This window comes from Etheostoma cragini, chromosome 6 (assembly GCF_013103735.1).
Source record: "Etheostoma cragini isolate CJK2018 chromosome 6, CSU_Ecrag_1.0, whole genome shotgun sequence".
In the NCBI taxonomy this organism is placed as follows: Eukaryota; Metazoa; Chordata; class Actinopteri; order Perciformes; family Percidae; genus Etheostoma; species Etheostoma cragini.
This window is the reverse complement of record NC_048412.1, coordinates 21581791-21606018: the sequence shown is the minus strand read 5'-3', so window position 1 is coordinate 21606018 and position 24228 is coordinate 21581791. Positions and strand designations below refer to the sequence as shown.

Sequence of the window (24228 nt, the reverse complement as noted above, 5' to 3'; positions counted from 1 at the left end):
CTTACAATGCAAGTACTTGTTGTAAAAAAAAATAAAAAATCCCGTCAATTTAAACAACACTTCATTCGAGGTACCGAACTTTCTTTCACTGTCTGTGTCATAGACGTAATGTCTACGGTCCATGGTACCGAGACGCATGCGGAACTAATGTGTAAAATTGGGACTGTCATGCCGCAACAGCGGCATAAATTCTCAGCGTACCACAGGAAGCGGAAGTGTGTTGTTACAGCATAACAGTCGAAGTTTTTAATCGCTACATTTTTGTGTTTTCTTTTGGTTTGTATATGCTTTTGGGCGGACTTTGATGTTACATAACGGTTCGATTAGAATATATACATTAGAATGACCAAAGAAAAGCGACACAAGAGAAGGGAATCTCCGGAACGGGAGCCCAAAGTTAAGATAAAGCAGGAGCAAGTGAGCCCTGTTAGGCCACAGAGATCACGCCGCTCGAGGTCCAGATCCAGCGGCAACTCAAGTCCACAGAGGAGAAGAACGAGCAGGTATTTCTAGAAATTCATCATGCCACTTCGCTTTTTCGATGTGTTTTTAGTTTTTTACCATGACAGACACAACTTACGCGTTGGCCAGTGAGTCCTTAAGAGCTGGAACATGTTTTGTCCGCTAGCCCAAACGCAGCTACATCTCATATTAGCTGCCTCTAAACGGCAATCATTTGGCATTTTGCAAAAGTCTTAAAGTCGTTAATGGCCAATTTTGTGTTCTTCTTGTAGGTCACCTGCCAGGACAAGGGACCGTTCACCAGCTAAAAGAGAGACATCTCCAGCCAGACGAGGCAGCAGATCCCCCAGAAACAGGAGAAGTCGTACTCCTCCCCATCGTGGTGCTGATGTCAAAATAAAGCGGGTGATTCTGTTTTAATTTATTGAATATTGAATTGAATAGAGGCCATAGGGGTAATTCTATATTACGGGCACTGGACAGCTTTTAACATAGAGCATCCAGAGAGCAACTTGGGGTTCTGTGTCTTGCTCAGGGACACATTGACATTTGTCATTGGGATTGAACTGCCGATCTTGTTGTTAGGGGGGCGACCACTCCACCTCCGAGCTACAATCCACCATATGTTGCCTCAAAATGGAGGCATCAGATGCCGCTTCCCACCAACACACTGATTCTCACAGGCATTTTGGCTCTATTCTTTTATATATATATATAAAATGTGCATCTTACACCCCGTTGCTGCTGGACTGGTATAGTACTTTTGTATGTCACCTGAGTTCCTGTGACAGATAGCACATGTCACTGTCTCACACCCATTTGGATACAGGCGTTACAATGGATGCATGTTGTGCATTAAAAAAGTTGCGGTATCATAACATCATACCATTTGACATATCATAACATTCCAATTACGAAACAATGTATGAATGAATACACATAAAATACGTTTTAACAACTTAATGGTTTTGTTGTTTGAACTTGGTCTGAGGGTGATCGGCTCTGCTTGCTTTGTGTAGAGCCATTATTTTTGCTAGATACCATAGCAACAGTACCACAAAGGTATTGGTACATGACAACTGCCTACAAGAAGTAAGTATCTGTCTAAGTGTCTTAATGATTACCAGTTTTAAACAGTGTGTTTCCACGGAATGTTGTAGCTATTATTGTAACTACAATAACTTACCATGGATGCCAGTAGAATGATACCAGCATAGTCATCAGTGTCATATGCAACAGTGGCATAACAAGGCCACTTTTCAACATTGTCATTATAAATTCTTTAATGGAAATTTCTGTATAAAGATAATTTCACAAGTTTGTCCTGGACTAATCTTTCTTTAACTGTCTTCTTACCAAACAACACACAGGAACGGGAGGAGCATAGGGCTAATGCTGATGAGCGCAGGAGAAGGAACGACCAGCCAGAGGAGAGGCGGAGCAGGTGGGAATCAGACAGACCGCGGGAGAGGGACCGTGGCAGAGACAGACACAGAGAGCAAGGCGCACTTGCCTCCCAACAAGCGGAGAGACAGCAGCACGATGAGCGGCGCAGAGAAAATCGCCAACGGCGTGAAGAAAACCAAGAACAGGACTTTGGCCAGGCTGAAGGAGGGGTTGACGATCCAAATGACCCACCTGCTGGGAAGGAGAAGCCCAACTTTGGGCTGTCGGGGGCTCTAACAGAAGATACAAACACATTCCGGGGAGTGGTGATCAAGTACAACGAGCCACCCGAGGCACGCATTCCTAAGCGCAGATGGCGACTGTACCCCTTCAAGAATGATGAACCCCTTCCAGTCATGTACATTCACAGACAGAGTGCCTATTTGTTGGGGAGGCAGAGAAAAATTGCTGATATCCCGATTGACCATCCATCCTGCTCCAAGCAACATGCAGTGTTTCAGTACAGGTAAGAATTATGATCATTAGCTAAGGTGCATGATTAGAAGTCTTCAACTTCTGTATCATTTAGACAAAGTCCACCCCCTGTTGCATTACACTTGGATGATTTTGCTACTGTTTGAGTGACACATGTCTACCTTTCTGCCCGTATATCTGTAGACTGATGGAGTTTACACGTGCAGACGGCACCAGTGGCCGCAGGGTAAGGCCTTACATCATTGACTTGGGTTCCGGCAACGGGACCTACCTAAACAACCAGCGCATTGAAGCCCAGCGCTATTACGAGCTCAAAGAAAAAGACGTTATCAAGTTTGGCTTCAGCAGCCGCGAGTATGTCCTCTTGCACGAGTTCTCAGACACAAGCGAGGTGGACGCCAAGGTGGAGGAGGAGGAGGAAGATGACGAGGGCCTCGATGAATAAATTGTTCCCGCAAAGTGTATTGCCCAAGTTCATTCGGTTTGAATAACCTCATCAATATTCATGGAGCAATGAACTGAACTGGTAAATCTGGGATGTTATTACAATAATGGAACAAGGCTGGTTTGTATATTCTGTAATTACCAAACTTTTGCTTAAATCTGCCACAACTGTCTCAAAGAAGACTTCCTATTCTCAGGTCGTTTGTGAAATGTCTGTGTGATGCATGATTGATCTCACATCTGACTGTTCACAATACAAAGTGCTCAGTGCCAGATAGATATCTTGCTAAACGCAATAGTTCATTATATATTTTTGGAGTACAAAGTTTAGCAAAAGACTAATCTCTCTCTTGTTTTGTCTGAATCCAGGCTGGATATGTCGATGTACGATACATGGAATGTGGAATCTAGGTTTGTGTTTTAAAAAGCAGCTCTTATTGTCAGAGTAAAATATTACAGACATACAACTTGTAATGACATTGCCTTTTTTGCTTTTTAGTGCAGGGAAAAATAGTTGATGCTTTTTTTTCTTGGCACAAATGCTGTATATTTAGACTTTTTTTGTCTGTTCTGAAACCAACAGCATTACATTTTCCAAAAAAAGTTAATTAAGTTTTCATTTATGTACTGTAAATAAAGACAGTGATAATTTGGATTGTCTCCAAAGGTTTAATGTTGCACATGTTATCAGAGCTGTGTAGAGAAAAAACAAACATAAAATGATCTTATCAGACGTTTAGATTAGGAAGCATTTGGTCATTGGAAGTTATCATTCACCAGATAGGTGTTTATAAATCCTATTTTCTGTTTGTGTAGTTGCTGATTCATCTCGCTCACACCCCAGTCTGTCAACCTGTCTGTCTGCAGCTCTGACTTGAGTTCCTTTTGGAGAAACGGATACAAATACTAAGGCTTATTTATTAAGCTATGTTAAAAGACAGATTAGAAATAAATTAGAATTAACAGATTGGTAATGAGGTTGGGACACAAACGTCAACCGCTCCGTCCGTTTTCAGAAATGTAATTTAGATGAATAATAGTTTTGTCCACAGCAGAGGTCATGCGAGAGTCGAGGATGTGTGGCACACAGTTGCAGTCTCAAAATGTCAGCGGGCGGGGCGGAGAGAAGGGGAGGGCGGGTCGAAGGGAGAGGAGTACCGGGAATGAACGGGGATATACGTGCTGTGAGCGGGGGCGGCGACAGCGACACACCTGGGGAATTACAGAAACAAGCAACCGTACGGTTGCGTTTTTAATGTAAGTTGTCACTACGAAGGACATGCATTAGGTTTCAGCTGCGGAATAAGACAGAAAATGTACACTTCGGAGCGCAGGCGAATGAGCCTGCGCGAGCATAAGAGGAAAGATCCAGTTTGGGTGTCAGCTGGAAGTTTGTGGCAGGACTCTTCGGCTATGGAGCTGAGCGCCAGTTGCTCGGGTAAACAGGTCGTTTCTCCACGAAGTCGGACCAGACCTGTATCCGTGGCATACATTGTTAACAAGGACGCAACAGTACCGCAAACTGAGGAGAACTTATCCCTGAAATGTCTGAAGGAAGCCTGCGCGGACGCACACGCCGTTTTCAAAACAATTTCATTCGAGAGAATATCCCTAGGCACCACGGACATTCTGGATAGTTTCTACAATGCAGGCAAGTGAAGACATGCTGACTGTAGTAGGGAAATTTGGACGACACATTTACGCAGAGCTACGCCAATTACGCAAACTAACCCGCCCTACTAATTTTCCCACACAGATGTAGCAGTGGTCGAGATGAGTGAGTCTTTCTGCCAGCCTTCGCTCTTCTACCACCTTGGAGTGAGAGAAAGTTTCAGCATGACCAATAACATAATTCTTTACTGTTACAAGCAAGATAATGATCTACAGGCTGTCAAGGTAACTTAAGATCCACACATACCACTTTTTATTATAATAATTTTATGCATAATTTAGGGCTGCAGCCATTGATTATAATCTGCCCCAGGACAGATAATTGGAAAAATAAAAAAGGTGCAGGATATGCACCACTTAAATTGGATCAGAAGTGACATAAAGACGAACATCGTGCATTATTAAAAATCTGGGGGCTTTTTTGGATCACATATGATTTATTTATTAAAAGAGCCAAACAAAAGTGCAAATCAATGGTCCAGATGACAACATACAGAAAAGTACACTACACACACCAAAGAAAGAACAGTGCACCTTTTCCACAATCCTTCCTTGAGATCAAATGTCTCACTCTAATACAAAGAGAGGAAATACAGGAAGGAGGGAGACACAAAAAAAGACATACAGACAAACACACAAACAAGACGCATTGATAGGGAGACAAGAGAAAAGGGATCAAACACACACACACACACACACACACAGACAGAAGCGAGAAGGCCAAAGCACAAATCTACAGAATGGACTTGAAGGGCTTTTTAAAGAGGGGGCAACATTTAGTTTAGGGACATTCATTATTTTACAGCAAACCTTGGACTCAATTATTCCAGAATATAGTTGCTGGTTGTTCTCCGTGGCTCTATGCAAAATAACATTAAGATGCTCCGTGTAGATGTATACTCCACTGTGTGTGCCATAGTCAATGGGAGTAAGATGATGGAGTCAATAGGGGTCCACAATTGATTTTTGCCCCAGGCCCCCCCAGCATGTTAATCTGGCCAGGGCCGCAACTAATGAGTGTATTCATGATCGATAAATCTTCTGATTATTTTCTTGACTATTAGATGAATGGTTTAAAAATAAGCAGCAAATTAGACAGTTTAACTGAAATTAAACATTTAGCATTAAAAGCAAAAATACAGAAAACTGCCAAATGATGCCTCAGCTCTCTGTGGATGTGCAACGTCTCCCAATTTGTACTCTATCTGTTGTATGATGCATGTATTGTCCTCCTCCAGGAGCAGTGTGGAAGTTACACGTTCATCCCTTACGTGGTGTCACCTCAGGGCAAAGTGTTTGCCTGTGATGCGACAATCATGACTGCTATCAACGAATTGATGCAGCCTAGTTTCCAGCTGGAGCCTCTGCTGACCCCGCTGGTGGAGACACTGGTGCATTTGCTGAACAATGTACAAATTCAGTCCAGGTCAGGCATCTGCAACTGCATGGCTTTCACCACCATTGTGTGCTTTGCCCAAAACATTAGCATCTCAGATTACGTACACATGCATTTGTTTATGCTGTAACTCACAGCTTCCTCCATGGTGGCGGATTTATGTAAGATTGTAAAAGTGTGAAATGTTATGACTTTTCTGCTCTTTGTGCTTACAGTGAGTACTTCCGAGAGTCAATCCGGCATGAGATTCGTATGGCACGGGAGAGGTTCAGCGGCCAGGCCCTGAGTGAGGAATTGAGCAATATCCAGAAACGCCTGGACAGCGTGGAGCTGCTCACACCTGACATAGTCATGAACCTGCTGTTGTCCTACAGGGACATTCAGGTGTGTGTTTACGTGTGCATGTGTTTAAATGCCCAGACATAGGGCTGGGCGATATAACGAAAATCCAATATCACGATATTTTGGACCAATTTATGAATGGTGATATTGTAGAGTTGACTATTTGTGTTTTTACAAAATAATTACACAACAAAAGTTTTGATAAATAATCATCAATAATGTAGAGACAATGACTAAGTGGGTAAACGGAAACAATATACAGCTAGTTAGTCTGATAAATGCAGAAAATTACATTTACTGTAGTGTAGCCTTAAAACCAGGAAGACAACATTTGGTATATTAAGATAAGATTCAAGACAATATCTAGCCCTATATATTGATGTTGACATATAATATCAATATATTGCCCCGCCCTATCTAGACATGGAGCGTCTAAAAGGTCATGGTCTACTACCAATGGTTATTTGTGTATTTATCTTTCTTCTTATTCTTTTTCAAATTAAAAAATTGGTTGCAGGGCAGTCATTTTGTCATTGCTTATATCGTTGAGCAAAGTAATACATGTACTTGTTACATGAAAAAACATTTTCTTTCATTATGAAAGTATTTCTGTTGACAACATTAAACAAACAGATGTTGGAGCCTGCAAGAGTCACAATGAACCAAAACCCAAGATGAGATGGCATATCAAGTTATTCATATGTATGTAGATAGTAATAAAAACAACCACTAAGGTTTAAATCAATACTAGTTAAACATGCTATAATGATATAAATTATTAAAGCAAGCATGGTAAATAATACATTGTAATTCTGCATCCTCTTTTCTCAGGACTACGATGCCATAATCAAACTGGTGGAAACTCTGAGCGAGCTGCCCATGTGCCTGGTAGCAAAACATCAGAATATCAAGTTTAACTACATATTTGCCCTAAACAGGTACCCAAATAGCTCCTACTGAATTAATGTGTTAATTTACAAGTGAACACAATTGAAACTTTAGTGCGTGACCTTTTGATATTAATTGAATGTCTGTTACATTCAAGCCATTACCAAGTTGCTACAACTCTATTTAAGACTATCAGCTCCACACAACTCTCTCTCTGTATTTCTCAGTATGGCTATGTTCAGAAGATTGTGTCGTCCGGCGAGTTTCGCGTCCAGAAACTCGAATGAAGAGAATAACCATGTTTTTTTATATATATAATCCTCCATGTCCTCTTTGTCTACTAGCAACTGTGTGGAGGAGGGGTGGGGGCGTATGGGTGATCACGGAGGGCTTGTATCATGTGGACGTGCTGACAGTTTTGTTGCCATTACTTAGAATTTCTCATAGGGCGACAGAAACTCCGCACTTTAGCTTGAAACTATTGTTCTCTTCTCTGGTTTCAGCTTAGTGTTTTTGTGCCTGTGGCGTTCATTGGCCTTGCATGTATACAAGATATAATGGGTTTGTTAAAGCTCATAACTGCTGAAATGATCTTCTCATACCAGGAGGAATCACCCTGGAGATCGCGCTAAGGCTTTGGATGCAATTCTGCCTATTGTGGAGTCGGGGGACAAAGTGGCGTCAGACGTCTACTGCCTGTGTGGACGGATCTACAAAGACATGTTCATGAGCTCTGGGTTCACTGATCAGCGCAGCAGAGAACAGTCTTGCTACTGGTACAACCATTTTGTGTTTTTGGGTCTAGTCTTACACACTGGTTAACACCTAATGAGAACAATGGCATTTGTCTGCCCTTTGTACTTAGACTACAGTTTATCACTGCAGAAATAATCTATGTCCACAATGTTCCACTTCCGGGATTGCTCCGGTGCCGCCGGAAATTCCACTGGCTGTCTTTTATTTCAGCAGGATGTCCACTACCTTCTGCTCTCTTTGTGTTGCCATTTTGTGCTCTGGTGGAGCAGTTAACCACAGTCCTCAGAACTCTGCAGGGTAAAGCCAGACAGCTAGCTATCTGTCCAATCTGAGTTTATTTTGTTGCAAATACTAAAACAACCTTTGAACGTACACATGTTCCACCAAAACAAGTTATTTCCCAAGTCTTTTTTGCTGAGGCTCTGTTGTTTTTTCCAACCCACCTCCACAGCGCTATGGATTTTTTAAATTGTTGCCACTCGTTTGTGTTTGCAGTTTATGTTGCATTATTGTTCTGATGTTACTGATGTCCGTTATCTGTCAGTGTTCTAGTATAATCCCTCAGTGCTCTTTTCATATTATCCGTCAGGTATGGAAAAGCTTTTGAGCAGGAGCCAACTCTTCACTCGGGCATCAACAACGTGGTTCTTTTGATGGCAGCTGGCCATGAATTTGACACTTCTATTGAGCTGCGCAAAATAGGTGCTTAATGCTTTCTGCTTTCTATTACAGAGAGAATCAATGACAAATTTCTTTCATGGTTTACATATTCATTGTGTCATAACTTATGCACTACACTTTTGTTGTTGGGGTATAAACCTTAGGCTTTGCTATGATACAACCCCTCATTTAAATTTGTTAGGCCACAATTCTGGATGCATTTGAAAAAAATTTAAGACACAATGCACTATCCAGAAAACCAATTAAAGTTTTCTGTCATGACTTTAAATAAACTCCCCCCTGGGGGAGGACTGAGCTTATAGTTTTGCCCAGGGCCATTGTCTGCGGATGCACATATGAGCCTGTTAGTTTGGAAATATATAACATTTGTTAATTCATTGTTTTGCATTCTGTTATCATGTTGATGTTCAGGTGTGACTATTAGCACCCTGCTCGGTAGAAAGGGCAGTTTGGAGAAGATGAAGGACTACTGGGATGTTGGCTTTTACCTCGGAGCAAACATCCTTGCAAACGAACATAGGAAAGTCATCATGGCCTCTGATAAACTCTACAAGCTAAAGGCCCCTATCTGGTGAGACTTAGAAGTTCTTGATTAGTAGAATCAGAATAGCGTATTAGATTAGTTAAAATAATTAGAAATCTCACTTAATGTAGATTGATGAGTTTAATGTTTCTTTCAGGTATGTGGCATCCATTATGGAGACGTACATCCTGTACCGTCAATTTGCCAAGCTACCTGAGGTGAAATCTCCTACACAGGACACCGTGGACTTCTGGATGGAACTGCTTTTGCAGACCTGTAGACCCAGTGACTCCACAGGCCGTTGCCCAGTAAGACGGCACTAATAATCTTTGAACAGTACAGTACAGTAACCATAACTATAAACTCCGCAACCCAGCTTTTTCCATTTTAATCTTAAGGCTAACACACACTGCTGTAATACAGAGGGATATGGGCACGAAATAATGGAGATAGCGTGGCGGTTTTGACCCCCCCTATTACAGATAAATTAAATTCATGTAGCTGTCATATAATTTGAATTATCTGCCTTTCAGGTGCTCATTGTGGAGCCCAGCAAAGTCCTCCAACCAGCTATTGTGTGTGTGAGCGAGGAGGATGAAAGTTGCACTGTCCAGTTGGAACACGTCGCACCCTTAAAGGTATGTACACTCTGTGTGTGTGTGTGTGTGTGTGTGTGTGTTCCCCCCCACACTCCCTCACCCACACTCCCAGCCTCACCTTCTTACCTGAACACGGTTACTAAAAAATGACATAATGAAAGGAAGAACCAACTTTTCTCACACTGATTTATGGTTCAGTGAATGTTTAATCAGATGTGTGTGGGTGTGTGCATTTAGCGTCACTGTGTGTAAGACTTACTACATACCTCAGGACTGTTTCCCTGCTGCTATGGCATGTGTAAAGTACCATGTATCAGTATCTAAACTGTCATTATCCCATGTTTTAACTTGATCCTGATTCTACAGAAAGGCTTACACCAGTGGACTTTCCCGGCCTCTGAAATTCGGGGAGTGAGGTAAAGTGGAGTACAGCATGTGGTAACATCTCTCAAATATCTGAGTTCTGGTTGTGTTTAAGCCAGAGGACCCAAAACATACTGGTCGTCTGGGAAACCTTGGCTGTTGATCGTATTTTTGTCCTGTCAATGTTGTTTCAGGCTTTTTTTTCTTTGTAGGCTTTTTGTTGATTTCTCTCTGCATACTGATCTGTGTGTACTTTAGCCTTGTCTTGTTTTCCACTTTGTAACTTGGGGGCAATTTTCAGCAAATATCCAAAACGAAAAGAACAGTAAACAAACAACTTTATCGCATTGTAATATGTTTGGTAGAAAAGAAAGCAAAAATACCCTTTTTCTTCTCTGTTGGAGGGCCTTTCTCATCTGAATTAGCTAATTTTCCTCCTGTTTGTTTACTTTAAGCTGATACCCTTTGCAATGCAAACATTAGCCGTTGGTTCCCCAGAACAGAAAAGGACTCATTAGTTTCAATCTGTTTTAAACCTTTGTTCAGCAGAAATGTCTTTGCCCACAGTTGTTGACACTACCATGCATTTTCAAACAAAGAAATAAAGGATTATGACATTTTGAATAGTTATTGATTTTCTTTTTTTTCCCTCTGAAGTGCTTCAAAGATTGATGAGCGGAGCTGCTTTCTGTATGTCCACTACAATTCAGATGACTTCCAGCTCTGCTTCCCCTCTGAGCTCCACTGTAAAGGGTGAGTGATTAATAAACTGGAATGGACACAGCGGGGCAGAGTTTGTGTGTGTGTGTGTGAAACAGTGTAAATGACTTTCTCATTAACCGGCCTGACTGGCTAGTGAGAAACAAACAAACCATCCTAACAGGGTGCAGAAAGATATTCAGAGGACCGTAAACTAGGCGAACTAGGTGCGCAGACTTAGTCTAGTAGGTGCGCTGAATAAATGATTGTAATGTAACTACACTGGAGTTCTCTTTATTGTCCTCTAGGACATATTTTTTTACTCTGACTTAAGTGGCTCACTGGACCCAAACCACAAAAAGATTATATTTCCTTCTAACATCTTGCAGTCTCTGTCACTGCAGATATGTTCAGTTTTGAGAGACCCACTGCTGAAACGTCTGATGCCACCTTAAAATAATAATAAAGGTGGAAAATATTGTTGGAAATGCTTTGGGTCACGGGTTCCAAAAAGCTATGTTTTAATTCAGTGTTTCACACCAATACGCATTGTGTGTATCCTTGATGTCTAAGCATTTCACTCCCCGGAAAACCATGGTCAAAAGCTCCACAATGAACTTAATTGTATTTGCAAAGGTGACGTCACATACTGCTTGTTTGCCTTTTTATGGGCACATTATTTGGCAAGCCTGCCTGATGTTGTTGGTATTCTCCCTACTTTAATGGAAAGTCACAAAAGAAAAAAATTAAACCAAATGCTCTATTAAGAGCATATTCTCATTACATTGTCTCCTCTCTGTGTTCTCTCTCTAGTTTCTGCGAGCTGGTAAACTCTCTGCTTCAGGAGTCTGAACACCCCTCTCAGGACTTGAACCCTGAAGCTGAGGGAGTACTAGAGGTCAGTCACAGTCCTCCATTCCTCTGACGCAGAGTGTGCTCTATTTTAGGTCTTCAACAAGTAGAAAACAACTGCAGTTGCTGGGTGAAAATCAAATTTTCAACCACAGAAACATTATAAACAGTAATATTTCCCTGTAATTTGGCAAGGTATGTGTTGGCATCTGTTTGTACAAAGCAATAAATACATTCATATTCCCTTTTTATATTTTTTCTTAGAATTCCTCACTTTGTTGACTCTGTTATCATGTCAGAAGTGCTTTCAAAGTTCACACTTCTCTCTGTGAAATTCCTCACAATTTTTCTAATGCTCCTGCATTCAGTCACTGCATTCTGATTTATGCTGTCTTCGTTTCGTCCTACAGTACATCTGTGAGACCAATGAGAATGGCGACAAAGTGATTTTGGGTAAAGGGACGTACGGTGTGGTGTACGCTGGGAGGGACCTGAGCAACCAAGTTCGCATCGCCATCAAGGAAATCCCTGAGAGGGACAGCATGTATGAGAAACTAGCACTGTTTTTCCTTCAGAGTCATCCCTTACTGGGAGACACTAAACTGCACAGTTTCTCATTAAAATGTTTTTCCCGCCCATAATACCCTAAATGGGAAGGGATTTGAGAGAGATAACACACACTGGCATGCTCTGGATCCCCAGTGCTCTCTGGGAATCTAGGAGATGATTGATGAGTGTTTAGACTTTAATTTCTTGTTTGCTATTCTATAATTTGCACGAAGAGTTTAGGCCCACACTGCAGAGTTATGTGGAAATTAAGGATTCTCTCAAAAATTCCCTTTTAATTTATTTAAATTATTTTTTAAGCATTAGTCAAACGTTATTGTGTCCAAGACACGTTACAGTGTTTATCTCTTTTATAAAGCTGACGGTTTCCAAATATTTTAAAACAACAAACTATCATATTTATCATATGTATTGCATTGTTGACATTGTGAAATTACGAAAACTTTGCAGTCACACTTTTGGTCCTCTGTCTGTCTCCCAGGTACTCCCAGCCCCTCCATGAGGAGATAGCTCTGCACAAGAGGCTAAAACACAGAAATATTGTCCAGTACTTGGGCTCAGTCAGTGAGAACGGTTTCATCAAGATCTTCATGGAGGAAGTACCTGGAGGTAGGATTCCTAAAACTGGAACTTCTAATACTTTTAGCTTCAAAGAGCAGTAGAGGGTAACTGTCAATACACACATGACACCCTTATAACATATAATAAGGTATTAAAAACTCTGTTTTTCACAGATCAAAAACCTGAAAATCAAAATCCCCATGGAGAATAAAACTTAAAAACTTGAAAACATGAAATTGCCTGAGGATGTCAAAAATTAGTTGTTGCATACATTCAATCATAAAACAAAAATACAGTGTGATACTTTTCTTCAGTTCTGATTTATTTATGCATTCACATCTGCTCATACAATTGCTGATGCCTGTTCACTTTGATTTCACGCAGAGATTTTGGCTAATACATCATTGTTGCACTCATTGGAATCTACAAACAAAAATAGTTATGCATTGGCACAATAGTGTTAACAGATGTTTCTGAAACTTTCACTGGAATGAACATAGACTTACGAAGAAGTGAGGCAATGGGTCCTTGGTAGTGCCAATATAAGGAAGGCATGCTCCTGCTTTCAACTCTGCATTTTTCTAGTTACTGTGTGATGCCTTTATTAAGTATCAAGGAAGTGAGAGTCTGTCTTGTGTTCAGATTTCACAGTGGAAGTGTGGTTGTGTAACATACTGGAGGCCAGTTTTACAGTTTCAAGAAAGTGGGTGGTTCCAACATCCTGCTCATCGAAAAAAAATCTCTGTGGACAATGGCATTGTTGTTGGAAAAACATCTGAAGCTATGGGAACAATTCCACTTCATAGCTTGGTTTAATAGAAGAAATACCGAAAATTGTATTTTCCAATGTGACACAAACAGTAGAAATTATGTTTTCTTCTCATCTCTGCCTTCATGGAAATGTGAGAAATAAGATTTTCACAGCAGGATTCTGACCTTAAAAATGAGAATTTGAAGTGAAAAATAAAATCTGCTCATATCATTTGACATCCACTGCTTGCAGGAAGTTTATCATCTCTCCTGCGCTCCAAATGGGGTCCCCTGAAAGACAACGAAGCCACCATCATCTTCTACACCAAGCAGATCCTCGAGGGGCTCAACTACCTTCATGACAATCAGATAGTCCACAGAGACATTAAGGTGAGCGGAGCACCCTGGGATTCCGTCGGCAAATGGCAAATAATGATCAAGCTTTCTAGGGTAATTTGTTGTTTTGTAAAACATCTCACTGTGGATCATGTACCTTTACTGCAGGGTGACAATGTATTGGTCAACACCTACAGTGGAGTGTTGAAGATCTCTGACTTTGGAACCTCCAAACGATTGGCAGGAATCAACCCCTGCACTGAGACCTTCACTGGTAAGATGCTGTGTATTTTCCAACCTTTAATGACTGTCTCATTTCACACACTTTGATACATTTACAGATTTAACTCAATTCTAATGAAACCTTGTTAACGGATTTTACTCTTATAATTATTTTCGATAGGAACTCTTCAGTACATGGCCCCAGAGATTATCGACCAAGGGCCCCGGGGTTATGGGAAACCGGCTGATATCTGGTCCCTTGGGTGCACTATTATAGAAATGGCAACTGGCAAACCACCATTCCATGAGCTGGGAAGTCCTCAGGCAGCCATGTTTAAGGTAAATAAGGGGTTTAGTTGTATTTTAGGTCGATGTTAATACGTGCAAATTGTGGAGTTCTTGTTTAAAAAATAAAAATAAAGGGTTAGTTCTACGTTATAGTTTGGCTTTGAGTAAAAATCATAAAAGTCTCTCTTCATGGGTTTGGACTGAAATATCTTAAAGAGGCCGTACTTGGCAGCGAGGGAGAGCCAGAGAGGCAACTTTTCGTCTATTGCAATCTAGTCCAAATTTGAAATGTTCAAAAATTTTGAAAGCATCACCATGACCTGTGTCACAAGCATTACTGTAGTAGCCTTGAAATCCAGAGTTCTCGCGAGAGCACAGTTTGAATTTACTCTGGCCTCAGGTAATGCTGCTCGTTAACTGTACCCTTGTAGCCGAGCTGCACCAATCACATCGGTGTATCTAATATAGGTGGGCCAGAGGAGAGCTAAACAGATGACGACAGTTCAATCTACCAGTTAGCTCCGCTGGTATGGGGTCACCCCGTGTGTTGTTGTGATTGGTCGTAGTGTTATCCAAGTGGGTGCAGTGAGATTTTCAAATGCACGCTTGGTTCCGCCCCTCCAGATGGGCAACTTTCATTTCTCAATAGGGTCTGGATTTCCAGGCTACTACAGTAGTGCTTTGAATTAAAAGCCTAAAATCAGGTCTCTGTCATACAAAAATGGATGGTAGCGATGAGAACGTTCCGTAATTCAGGTGTGATTATGGTTGCCGGTCTTTCTCTCATTTAATATCCAACACACATTGGTTTGGTTTTTAGGCACTTCCATGTTATCCAGTGCCAAGAAGGCCATATTAGCGCTTTCGTTAACATCTGAGTTTCCAAAAACATAACTACAATTGAATGTTGATGAGAGCGCTATAAAAAAGTCGGAAACAAATATATGAACAAATATAAGCAACTTTCATCTTTTCTCTTAACACACAATCTCAAAGTAAAGTTGTTTTAATGAACTAAACAATTTCCTTTTCAACAATCCCATCAAGGTGGGCATGTTTAAGATCCACCCCAAGGTTCCAGAGTGCATGTCCAACAAGGCAAAGGGCTTCATCATGAACTGTTTTGTGCCGGACCCCGATGACAGAGCCACAGCCACAGAGCTGCTAAAGGCAAGCTTCCTCATGTCGTCCCCCAAGAAGAAGGCCAGGCCTCCGCAAGAATCCAAACCTAAGGACACGTCTTCTGGTACAGCTTCATAACACTTCTAATCACATACTGCTCTTCTTTCTCATAGCACGTTTCTGTTTTTCTTGTAGTCTTTCTTTTTTAGAACTGTTGTTATTGCACATGCTATATATGACGTGTGTATGGTAAGTGTTATGAAACCTTGTAATGTCAGAGATTTTGAACGCTCACTCATATCTAACAACAATGTTGCCAGGTTTTGCAGCTGACTACCAACGCAGCCTGTCTGTACCCATCTCCATCCTTGTGGAGGACACTGATTCATACCCGGTTTCAATCGACCTGTCCTGTTCCTTGGACTTCCGGCAGCGAAAATCCACCCTCATAGCAGATGAAATCTCTGAGAGCCCACCCAGCACCAGCAGCCTTTTGTCGTGAGTTAGATTATTACTCAACAGAAGATTAAAATCTTAACAATGTCTGCATCAGCCAGGGTTGTACAGGATGGCAAACCACATTGAGGTTTCAGTCAGATTGTCTTGTCAGGCGACATCCTGTGTTGTTAAAAAGGTTAAATGCCACTGTATCAAATGTCACAGTTTACAGTTAACTATGTATTACTATACACTATAACTATAAATTATTGATGTCCGTACCACCCTTTCTTATTATTTTTTTTATTTCCACCTACTGTTCAGAATTCCAGAGGACTTTTCATCAGACATGAGCAGTCCAGCCTCAACAGATGAGAACGTTGGTCTTTTTATGCTGAGAAAGGACAGTGAAAGGAGAGCCACACTGCACCGAGTCCTTACTGACTACATCAGCCATGTCGTCTCTAATATACAGGAATCTGTGCCTCAGGTGGGTGAAGAACAGTCACAATAACACAGGTCAAAACATGAAATATATGTATCCCCTGCATGGCTTCCTACATTTACACCACATACAATTTTTCTCTGAAGTGTAGGACATCTAACTAAAGCTATTTTGCAGCCCCTGTGTCTTGCTAGGCTTTTGAATTTAGGTAAAAACATTTTAAATAAACAAACTCCAGTGACAGATTCATAATACAAATAGCAGAACAATTCTTGATTTAGACAGACTATTGGTCCACTAAATGGTTATTATATTTCACAGATGAGGTTTATCAGTATCTGTAAAGTCTAAACTAATAGGCAAAGACATTATTTTAAAATAACAATTTACACCCTTGTAGTTTGGTATTACACAAAATGTCCAAGTGTTGTTGCATTGTAGACACTGCCAACACTTCCAAATATGAACCTCTGTATGATACAACAGCCTCATTGCATTTGTGTCTGCTGTGAGTGTTAAGTTAATATTAAAGCTGGCTCATGTGTTAATAATCTTGAGCCTAAGGGCATTTCTGCCATATTATTTTACACTGGGTTTGGCATTTGTTCTCCACTTAAAAGCTGTTATGTCTAATGCATAGAAGCATTTTCCCCCGGACCAAAAAAATTATAGTCAGTGTCTGTGGAAGTGTGGGGCCTTGTTGGGGAGGCGTTAGGTTTTGATCTAAATGGACCGCAGCCTTGTGCCGTAGCGGTGGGCTTCAAACAGTTTTTGTCCATGGTGAGATTGAAGTCCTGTATCCTCCTTTTATCGAGCTTCTCTTTTTAAAGCATGGCGAGGGATCATCCATAACTGCCGACCACATCACCATGCTCATTAGCTGCCTGCGAGACAACATCCGCTCCCCAGACAGAAGGCAGCTGACAAGGAGCTTGAAGGAACTTCGAACCTCACTGCTCGCTGACGCAGTTTCACTGAACAGCCTGCAGGTGGTGCTGTTTAGCTTCCAAGATGCAGTAGGTTACTTCAGAGTCAACACACACTGTTTCAGCTAAAAGGCTTGGTAAGATTTCAATCATGAATCATGCCTAACTATATGCTCTGTCTGTAGGTAAAGAAGGTGTTGAGGCAACAGCAAGTGAAACCTCACTGGATGTTTGCTTTGGACAATCTGCTGAGACAGGCAGTGCAGGACGCCATCACTGTGCTCTTACCAGGTAGCGCCTCATCTTATACGGTATAAGTATATGTTTAATGTTGTTTTATATTTTGTAAATTTTCCATGTTTCTTCCGTTCCTGCCAACCACTCCCTCTCCTCAGCACTGAAACTCCAGCTGCAGTCCTCATTTGAGACTGAGGACAACACTCCTGATGAGCAGTGTGATGACCCAGACACTCCTGTAGTTATTGTCCCTGACCAGGTGTTTGCGCCAGCAGACACGGCGCAGTCGGCATCCTTATGCAAGACCCTGCCAACAGCAAGCCCCAACTCCCCTACAGAGCTCTTCCTCAACAGCAACTGCCCCCTCAGTGAGCAACTGAGAGACCTACGAGGAAACACCAGAAGGTAGCATTTAGTTTAATTCTTTATCATGAAGCTTTTCTGTTCAAGACGCATGCTAAAGATTGTCATGTTTGTAAAGTGTTCACTTTTCAAGGCTACCTAAACATTTGGATTGTAAATTAAATGTTTTTGCTGTGGAAAAAAATACAAACGCCTGGCATCTTTTATTAGGCCATACACAGTGATTAATACCATATGTATATATATATATATATATATATATATATATATATATATTTTTTTTGGAGTTGCACTGCTTTCTGCTGATTGATGATGGCTGTTTGTGTTTTAAGACTGCTGAGTCAGCTAGTTGAGAAGGAACGAGAGTATCAGGTGCTACTGATGAACTCTGTCCAGAAGAAACAGGAAGAGATTGATGCATTGAGGAAAGCAGCAGTCACTGAAGGTAATTTATTTTATTTTTAAAACACACAGTTTGCTACGTTCTTGAAGAATTTGCTACTTCCCTGTAGATCTGGTATTGCTGCCAATTAAATTTGATTGTAAGTGTTAGAATGTTTAGTTTTTTGGAGCACAATTCAGATACTTTAGTTTTTAGATACATTTTATTAAATAAAAAGATGCCAGTTTAATCATTACAATACTCGCATGTCATGTGAATGTTGAGAGAGTAATAGATCAAGGAGAGGCGGTAGTTCATTGTCCTTTCGGTGTTAAAACATGTTCTTAAGTTTAGCCAACGCTAAGCTGAGGCATGAACAGTCTGAATTAGCCAAATCAAGTCATCACCTTCATTTTGTGTTTTGCTGGTGTTTTCGGGACGTATTCTTTTTCTCCACTTTAGTTCAGCAAGGAAAGGCTGGACAGTGAACAGAAATAGGGAATTGTGTACTAAAGAAAGACTGCAATTTTCTAATACACCTACTCAATATCATAAATTGCATCAAAATCAGCATACTGGCCAAGTTATCTGTACACATATAATGAATTTGACTTTTAATTTCCTCACACAGTTACAACAATTTTCAGGAAGTTAGACACACATGCAGCTAAACACAGCACAACATACAATTTAGACGATATGAAAATTATGCTGATGATATGTACATTGTGTGTTTAAACCATAAAACATATCATTTACAATGTATATAATGGGTATTAAAATAGGCTTAAAAATCTGATAGATTTGCCTGCCAATTGGAAGGTTGGGGGTTTGATTCTTGGCCCTGCAGTCCCATGGTAAAGTGTCCTTGGGTAAGACCCTGAACCCCCAGTTGCATTGTAAATGTGTGTGAATGTTTATCTGATGAGCCGAGGGCAGCCGAACGTCAGCCTTGGCCACAGTGTGTGAATGATAAATGGTCCTCTACTATGTTAAAGCACTTTGAGTAGTAGTTAAGACTAGAAAAGCGCTATATGAATTAAGTCCATTTCCATTTCAAAGGTTGTCAATTAGTCTTCTCAAGTATTCTTTTTGCCAGTTGCTTTGAATTTAGTTATTCAAAACCTACCCATCCAGTTCTCCAAGCAGCTTAAAACAAACAGTCAAGAATATTTGCATATTCTCTTTGATCTGGGTCATGCATCTTTATCAAACCTTGAAATGTAGGTAAAGCAAGTCTGTATGTTGTGTTTCCCCCTAATTGTAATATTTGGTCAAAGCTGTAGTGCGTAGTTTCTGTCTCCCCGATGAGGAATTCAAAGTTATGACAACAAAACTGTCTGCGCACACCGTCCCCTTACTCTCCACGCAGTTGCTAGTAGCCAAGGAGAACACAAAGGATTAAATAAACATGCAGAAGAGGTAGGCTAATTATCTTCACTCGAGTTTCTGCGCAGAAAAGTTACCGGATACCAAAATCTTGTGAACATTGTCATACTAAGAAATATAGAGCGTTGTGTGGAGCTGATAGTCCTAATTAGCCTTGTAGCAACTCATTTGGCAATAGCTTGAATGTAACAGACATTCATTAATATCAAAAAGTTACATACTAAAGCTTTAAAGCGGTAGTGCGCAGTTTCTGTCTCCCCAATGAGGAGTTCTATGTAATGACAACAACACTGTCGGCGCACTGAGAAATCCAGAGAGTTTTGGGGAGCTGATAGTCTTAATTAGCTTTGTATTACTCATTTGGCAGTGGCTTGAATGTAACTGACGTTAAAATAAAAAACTTGCGCACCAAAGCACAAAGAAAATATACCAAATTACAATTGAGGATTTTCAATACAGGTTGATAAGTTATTATCTAGGAGTTGGTAAGAGCTCAGGCTATTAGTCCGATGATTAACAGCACAAGCTGCAGCTCGACTAGTATTGCATCAAGAGACCAAGCCCATTTTGCACGCAGTGATTCCTGTTACAGTTTTTTAATACCTGTCAATCCCCACCACGCCTTAACTTCAGGCTCTGCATTTCTGCCTGACTGGTTCCTGTCTGAGGCGTAGACCCTCAAATCATCCACTTTTGTGCACAAACTTGACTGTGCAGCATGGATAATGATTATACAGTCTGCATGAAACATGATACATGTTTTTCTTGTGTGATCTTTAACAATGCGAGATACAGTATGTGTGCAATGTCTGAATGGTTGTAATCTCTGTACATTATAGTTAGAGGAGTGACTCCACAGAAAGGCTCTAATCCAGATGTGAAGGCTTTGGTGTGCTGGCTCGAGTCTGTCCCTGTTGACCAAGACACTATCAATAAGGTAAACTCAACTTAAGCTCTGCCTTTTTCTTTGTTTTTTTTACTCTTGAAACCGCCTGGTATTACTCATATATCCACTGTTAATCCAAACCTGTGTGATCCTGTTTTCTAGCTGCTCTCTCATGCTTTCACCTTGGACTGTCTCTTCTACATGGCCTCCAGAGATGACTTGATGTACTGTGGAATAAGGTGAGCTGCCTCCGCACATCATCCTCCCACCATCCGTCCATGCAGAAATGTGAAAAATGGGAATCGCCGTCAGAGACGGTGGTGTCGAAAAGATGCACATTACCTCGTTAGTTTGGGTTTCATCAAAAAAGCCCCAGTGGCGTTTGAGATGGCTCGGTTGTAACACTGTATTTTAATCAGTGAAAAATTGCCGTTTCAGAGGTGGAATGCTGTGTCGAATCTGGGCAGCCATCGCAGCTCGCAGGAAGACCCAGCTCAGCACACACAATGAGTACAGTGAGGACACTCTTCTTTAATGGCTGCTGATGTTGTACATCAAAGGACTGATTTATTGGCGGGCTGGTCCTGTGTCATCTGGAGGAAGTGAGGCAGTGGTGAACATAACAGAACTGATGTATCAGGATATATATTTGGTTACCGTGTTGTACTGTGAATGTATTTTCTTTAAAATATACTTATCACTTCTTCCAGTTATAGTGCATGTAAAGTAGAATGCAAAAATCTTCCCTTAGAAGTCAGATCTTGCCAGCATTTTTTTTTAAATGCTCATGTTATGATCATTTTCAGGTTCATAATTGTATTTAGAGGTTATATCAGAATAGGTTTACCTGGTTTAACTTTCAGAAAACACCATATTTTTTGTTGTACAGCATATTGCTGCAGCTCCTCTTTTCCCCCTGTGTGTTGAGCTCTCCGTTTTAGCTAGAGTGAGGAATCTCACATCTATTCCATCTTTGTTTGGAGACTCACATGCGCAGTACCTAGGTCAGCCCGACAAGCCAGTCAGAAGCAGAGTATGACGGCGTGCCACACTAGCAGCTAGGCGAGCATTATAACGTGGGTAACAAAGTTACCATCGTTCTGTCGGACATGGTAAGTGCTTTTGGGATGGACTTCGGGACCGGTAACGTGGACAAAAGAAGATATATATAACACAATAAAGGAAAGGGGGGAAAACCAAAAAGCTAAATATGAGCATTTTAAAACATTATGTCAGGACTTTGGCAAGTGGGACTACAATTATGCGTTCATTAAAAAATACTGCTTAGTAGAGCATTAAGGTGCCTGCAAACAAGCATGATAACTATATTTTAATAGAGCCATCCGATGACTCTGTTTTATTGTGTTTTACAGAAAACTTATCTTACTTATATAAGTTATTAAAAGCCTATTGTATTTAAGATGAATGTCTTTGCATTCTTTGTAAATACACAGATCACTTGTACTGTATATCCTGTTAAAACTCATTCAAATAATAAACAGGAACCTTAAATCTTTTAGAATGGCTTGTTATCTGCAAGCAGCAAAGCCGTTTCTTTTCTAGGGAGAGACGTAGGCTGGAACAAGTGACAAGGTGGTGAACAGCGTTAAAATTCTGCACATGTTCCCTCATTTGTTTTGTTGACGTCTCCTTAGGAACAGGGACACAGGCTTTGCTTGAATGTCTGTCTGTGTCTATGGTATGCGTGTGTTCTATTGCTAGCCGTGCTTCTGTGTAGGTTTGCTGTTTGAGTTTTAGACTTTTTACTCTGATAAATCATTGTCTCATCCTCACTTTTTCATGGTACAAGATAACTGTTTAGACTTTATAAGTTGGACCGGAGTAATATTAGAATGAAGGTGTGGGAAGGCCAGGATCAGAACGTTAGGTGAAAGAGCTGTTGGCGGAAACATGTCACACACAGAAAGACGGGCACATATCTGATTTGTTTTTTCCAGTGTGTCATCGTTGCCTAATCTCAGTGGTCCTGTACGAGATCAGAGGATGTTCATTACTTTGATATGCTCAACAGAGGCTTGTGAAATAAGGGTGTGTGTGTGTGTGTGTGTGTGTGTGTGTGTGTGTGTGTGTGTGTGTGTGTGTGTGTGTGTGTGTGTGTGTGTGTGTGTGTGTGTGTGTGTGTGTGTGTGTGTGTGTGTGTGTGTGTGTGTGTGTGTGTGTGTGTGTGTGTGTGTGTGTGTCAGTGTGTGTCAGTGTGTGTCAGTGTGTGTCAGCTCCAGTGCTCTGTCAGGGATGTGAACTAATTGAGAGACTGGGCTTGGCTCCTGAAAGCCATGGCACCTACTAAATATATTACTAATGTCTTATTCATCATTTTGTTCTTAACAACTGGCTGTAAATTTAAAGGGTGTGTTTCGTATTTCTTTTGCTTTATGTGACCGAGTCTGTCTATGTGATTGATAATAAAAATTATTTTTATATATGTTCTACGTTCAATATTCCTACCCCTAAACACTGTCCGCGGCAGTGTGTTGCAGCCCGTATACAAAACAGAAACTCATACTTTAATTTAAAACTGGCATTTCTCTTACCTTTCTTTATAGATTATGACAATATGTATTCATTCAGCATGATAAGGTCCAAAAATAAACCCCTCTATTTTCCCTCAACCTTTCCCTTTTGGTTAAAATACTAATACAGGCACAGTAAAGGTGACAAGCTTTGACTTACCTGTGCAATAATCCAGAATGTTAGACAGATCAGAGGGCACAGGGTCAGTAAATCAGGCCGGGCATCTGTCTGCTTTGTCCTTGATGGTGTCAGAAAGGAAATGAATGCTTTCAACTAAATTGAATTTGGTACCATCCTGTCTCCTCATTCCACTCCCCTGCCTCCCTGTCTTTTGTGTAATAAATTAATCTTTTGATAAATACTAAAAAAGATAATGTCTTTACATCTGACATTTATTTTTTCCTTGCTATTACATGCTTATGATTGGCAAGGGTAAATGATGTATAATAGTGTGTGCAAATATTTATCCTGATTTTTGAAAGCCTCTGAATGGCGAACTAGAGGATTTAGTTTCCCCCAAAATGAATCTACAAAGGTGTGTTGTTTTCTGTCAAACCTACAGCAGATAAGGTTTCTGATTAAAACTGATATTTGCTTAAAAGTAAATATAACTGTTGTTCTTCAGCTGGAATTAAAAACACGTGACTCCTTTGGAGTTTTGACAGTTTATAGATGAGGCGGATTTATTCGATACAAACTGACATAAAGCAGCTGTTTAGATGCTAATGCTAATGTGCTACGTTAACTATGAATACCATTGCCTTACAGCTACAAATCGGGCTGTAGCTGTCACTTCAAACTCATTTCCTATTCCAGATAATTGAATGTAATGTGAGTTCAACTCCCTGAGTCCCTCTTATGTATTCTAATATGCTTTATACACACAGAATAGCATTAGGGTTGTCCGGCTATGGGATGCATAATGTTAGCTTTGATCAGACACAATGGTGCATCGAGTCAGTGTCAACTGGCTAAGGTAGGAAAATGTATCTGTTTACGCTAAACAGAGTACACAGTCGGGGTGTCATAGTGTCTCGTCATTGTTAAAACTTGATTTGATCCTCAAACTCGCTTTTATGATCTTGTCATCATTGTGGTAGATATTTCCTTTCTGGTCAAATTCTCTTGTTTCCAACATTTCAGAAGATTTGAGTTATAAGGATATTCTGTTTGTGTTAAGTGTTTCTCTGTTCTTCCTTCTCTACAGTTAATCCCTCTATCTGTTCT

General features: G+C 40.7%; 2 protein-coding genes across 3 annotated transcripts; both read left to right on the top strand.

Annotated features, from left to right (window-relative positions):
- The first annotated feature begins 182 nt into the window (after nucleotides 1–182).
- snip1 (Smad nuclear interacting protein) lies at nucleotides 183–3118 on the top strand. Its single transcript, XM_034873919.1, has 4 exons — nucleotides 183–503; nucleotides 735–867; nucleotides 1833–2374; nucleotides 2527–3118. The coding sequence occupies exons 1-4, from the start codon at nucleotides 343–345 to the stop codon at nucleotides 2786–2788; spliced, it is 1098 nt and encodes a 365-aa protein (XP_034729810.1). The 5' UTR covers nucleotides 183–342; the 3' UTR covers nucleotides 2789–3118.
- An 849-nt stretch (nucleotides 3119–3967) lies between these two features.
- Nucleotides 3968–22327, top strand: si:ch211-1i11.3 (mitogen-activated protein kinase kinase kinase 5). Of its 2 annotated transcripts, none has more exons than XR_004656960.1 (28): nucleotides 3968–4438; nucleotides 4544–4683; nucleotides 5697–5884; nucleotides 6070–6238; nucleotides 7028–7134; nucleotides 7690–7860; nucleotides 8430–8542; nucleotides 8933–9092; nucleotides 9202–9352; nucleotides 9578–9682; nucleotides 10010–10059; nucleotides 10664–10759; nucleotides 11519–11603; nucleotides 11968–12101; nucleotides 12606–12733; nucleotides 13689–13825; nucleotides 13940–14045; nucleotides 14175–14332; nucleotides 15329–15527; nucleotides 15733–15901; nucleotides 16166–16331; nucleotides 17117–17302; nucleotides 17398–17503; nucleotides 17608–17854; nucleotides 18145–18257; nucleotides 20443–20520; nucleotides 20632–20708; nucleotides 20908–21013. XR_004656960.1 is itself a non-coding variant. In XM_034873894.1 (28 exons), the coding sequence occupies exons 1-28, from the start codon at nucleotides 4102–4104 to the stop codon at nucleotides 21002–21004; spliced, it is 3993 nt and encodes a 1330-aa protein (XP_034729785.1). In that variant the 5' UTR covers nucleotides 3968–4101; the 3' UTR covers nucleotides 21005–22327. The 2 variants fall into 2 exon arrangements, 1 of the variants encoding a protein (XP_034729785.1); XM_034873894.1 differs by having other exon boundaries at nucleotides 20423–20520; nucleotides 20908–22327.
- The last annotated feature ends 1901 nt before the right edge of the window (nucleotides 22328–24228 follow it).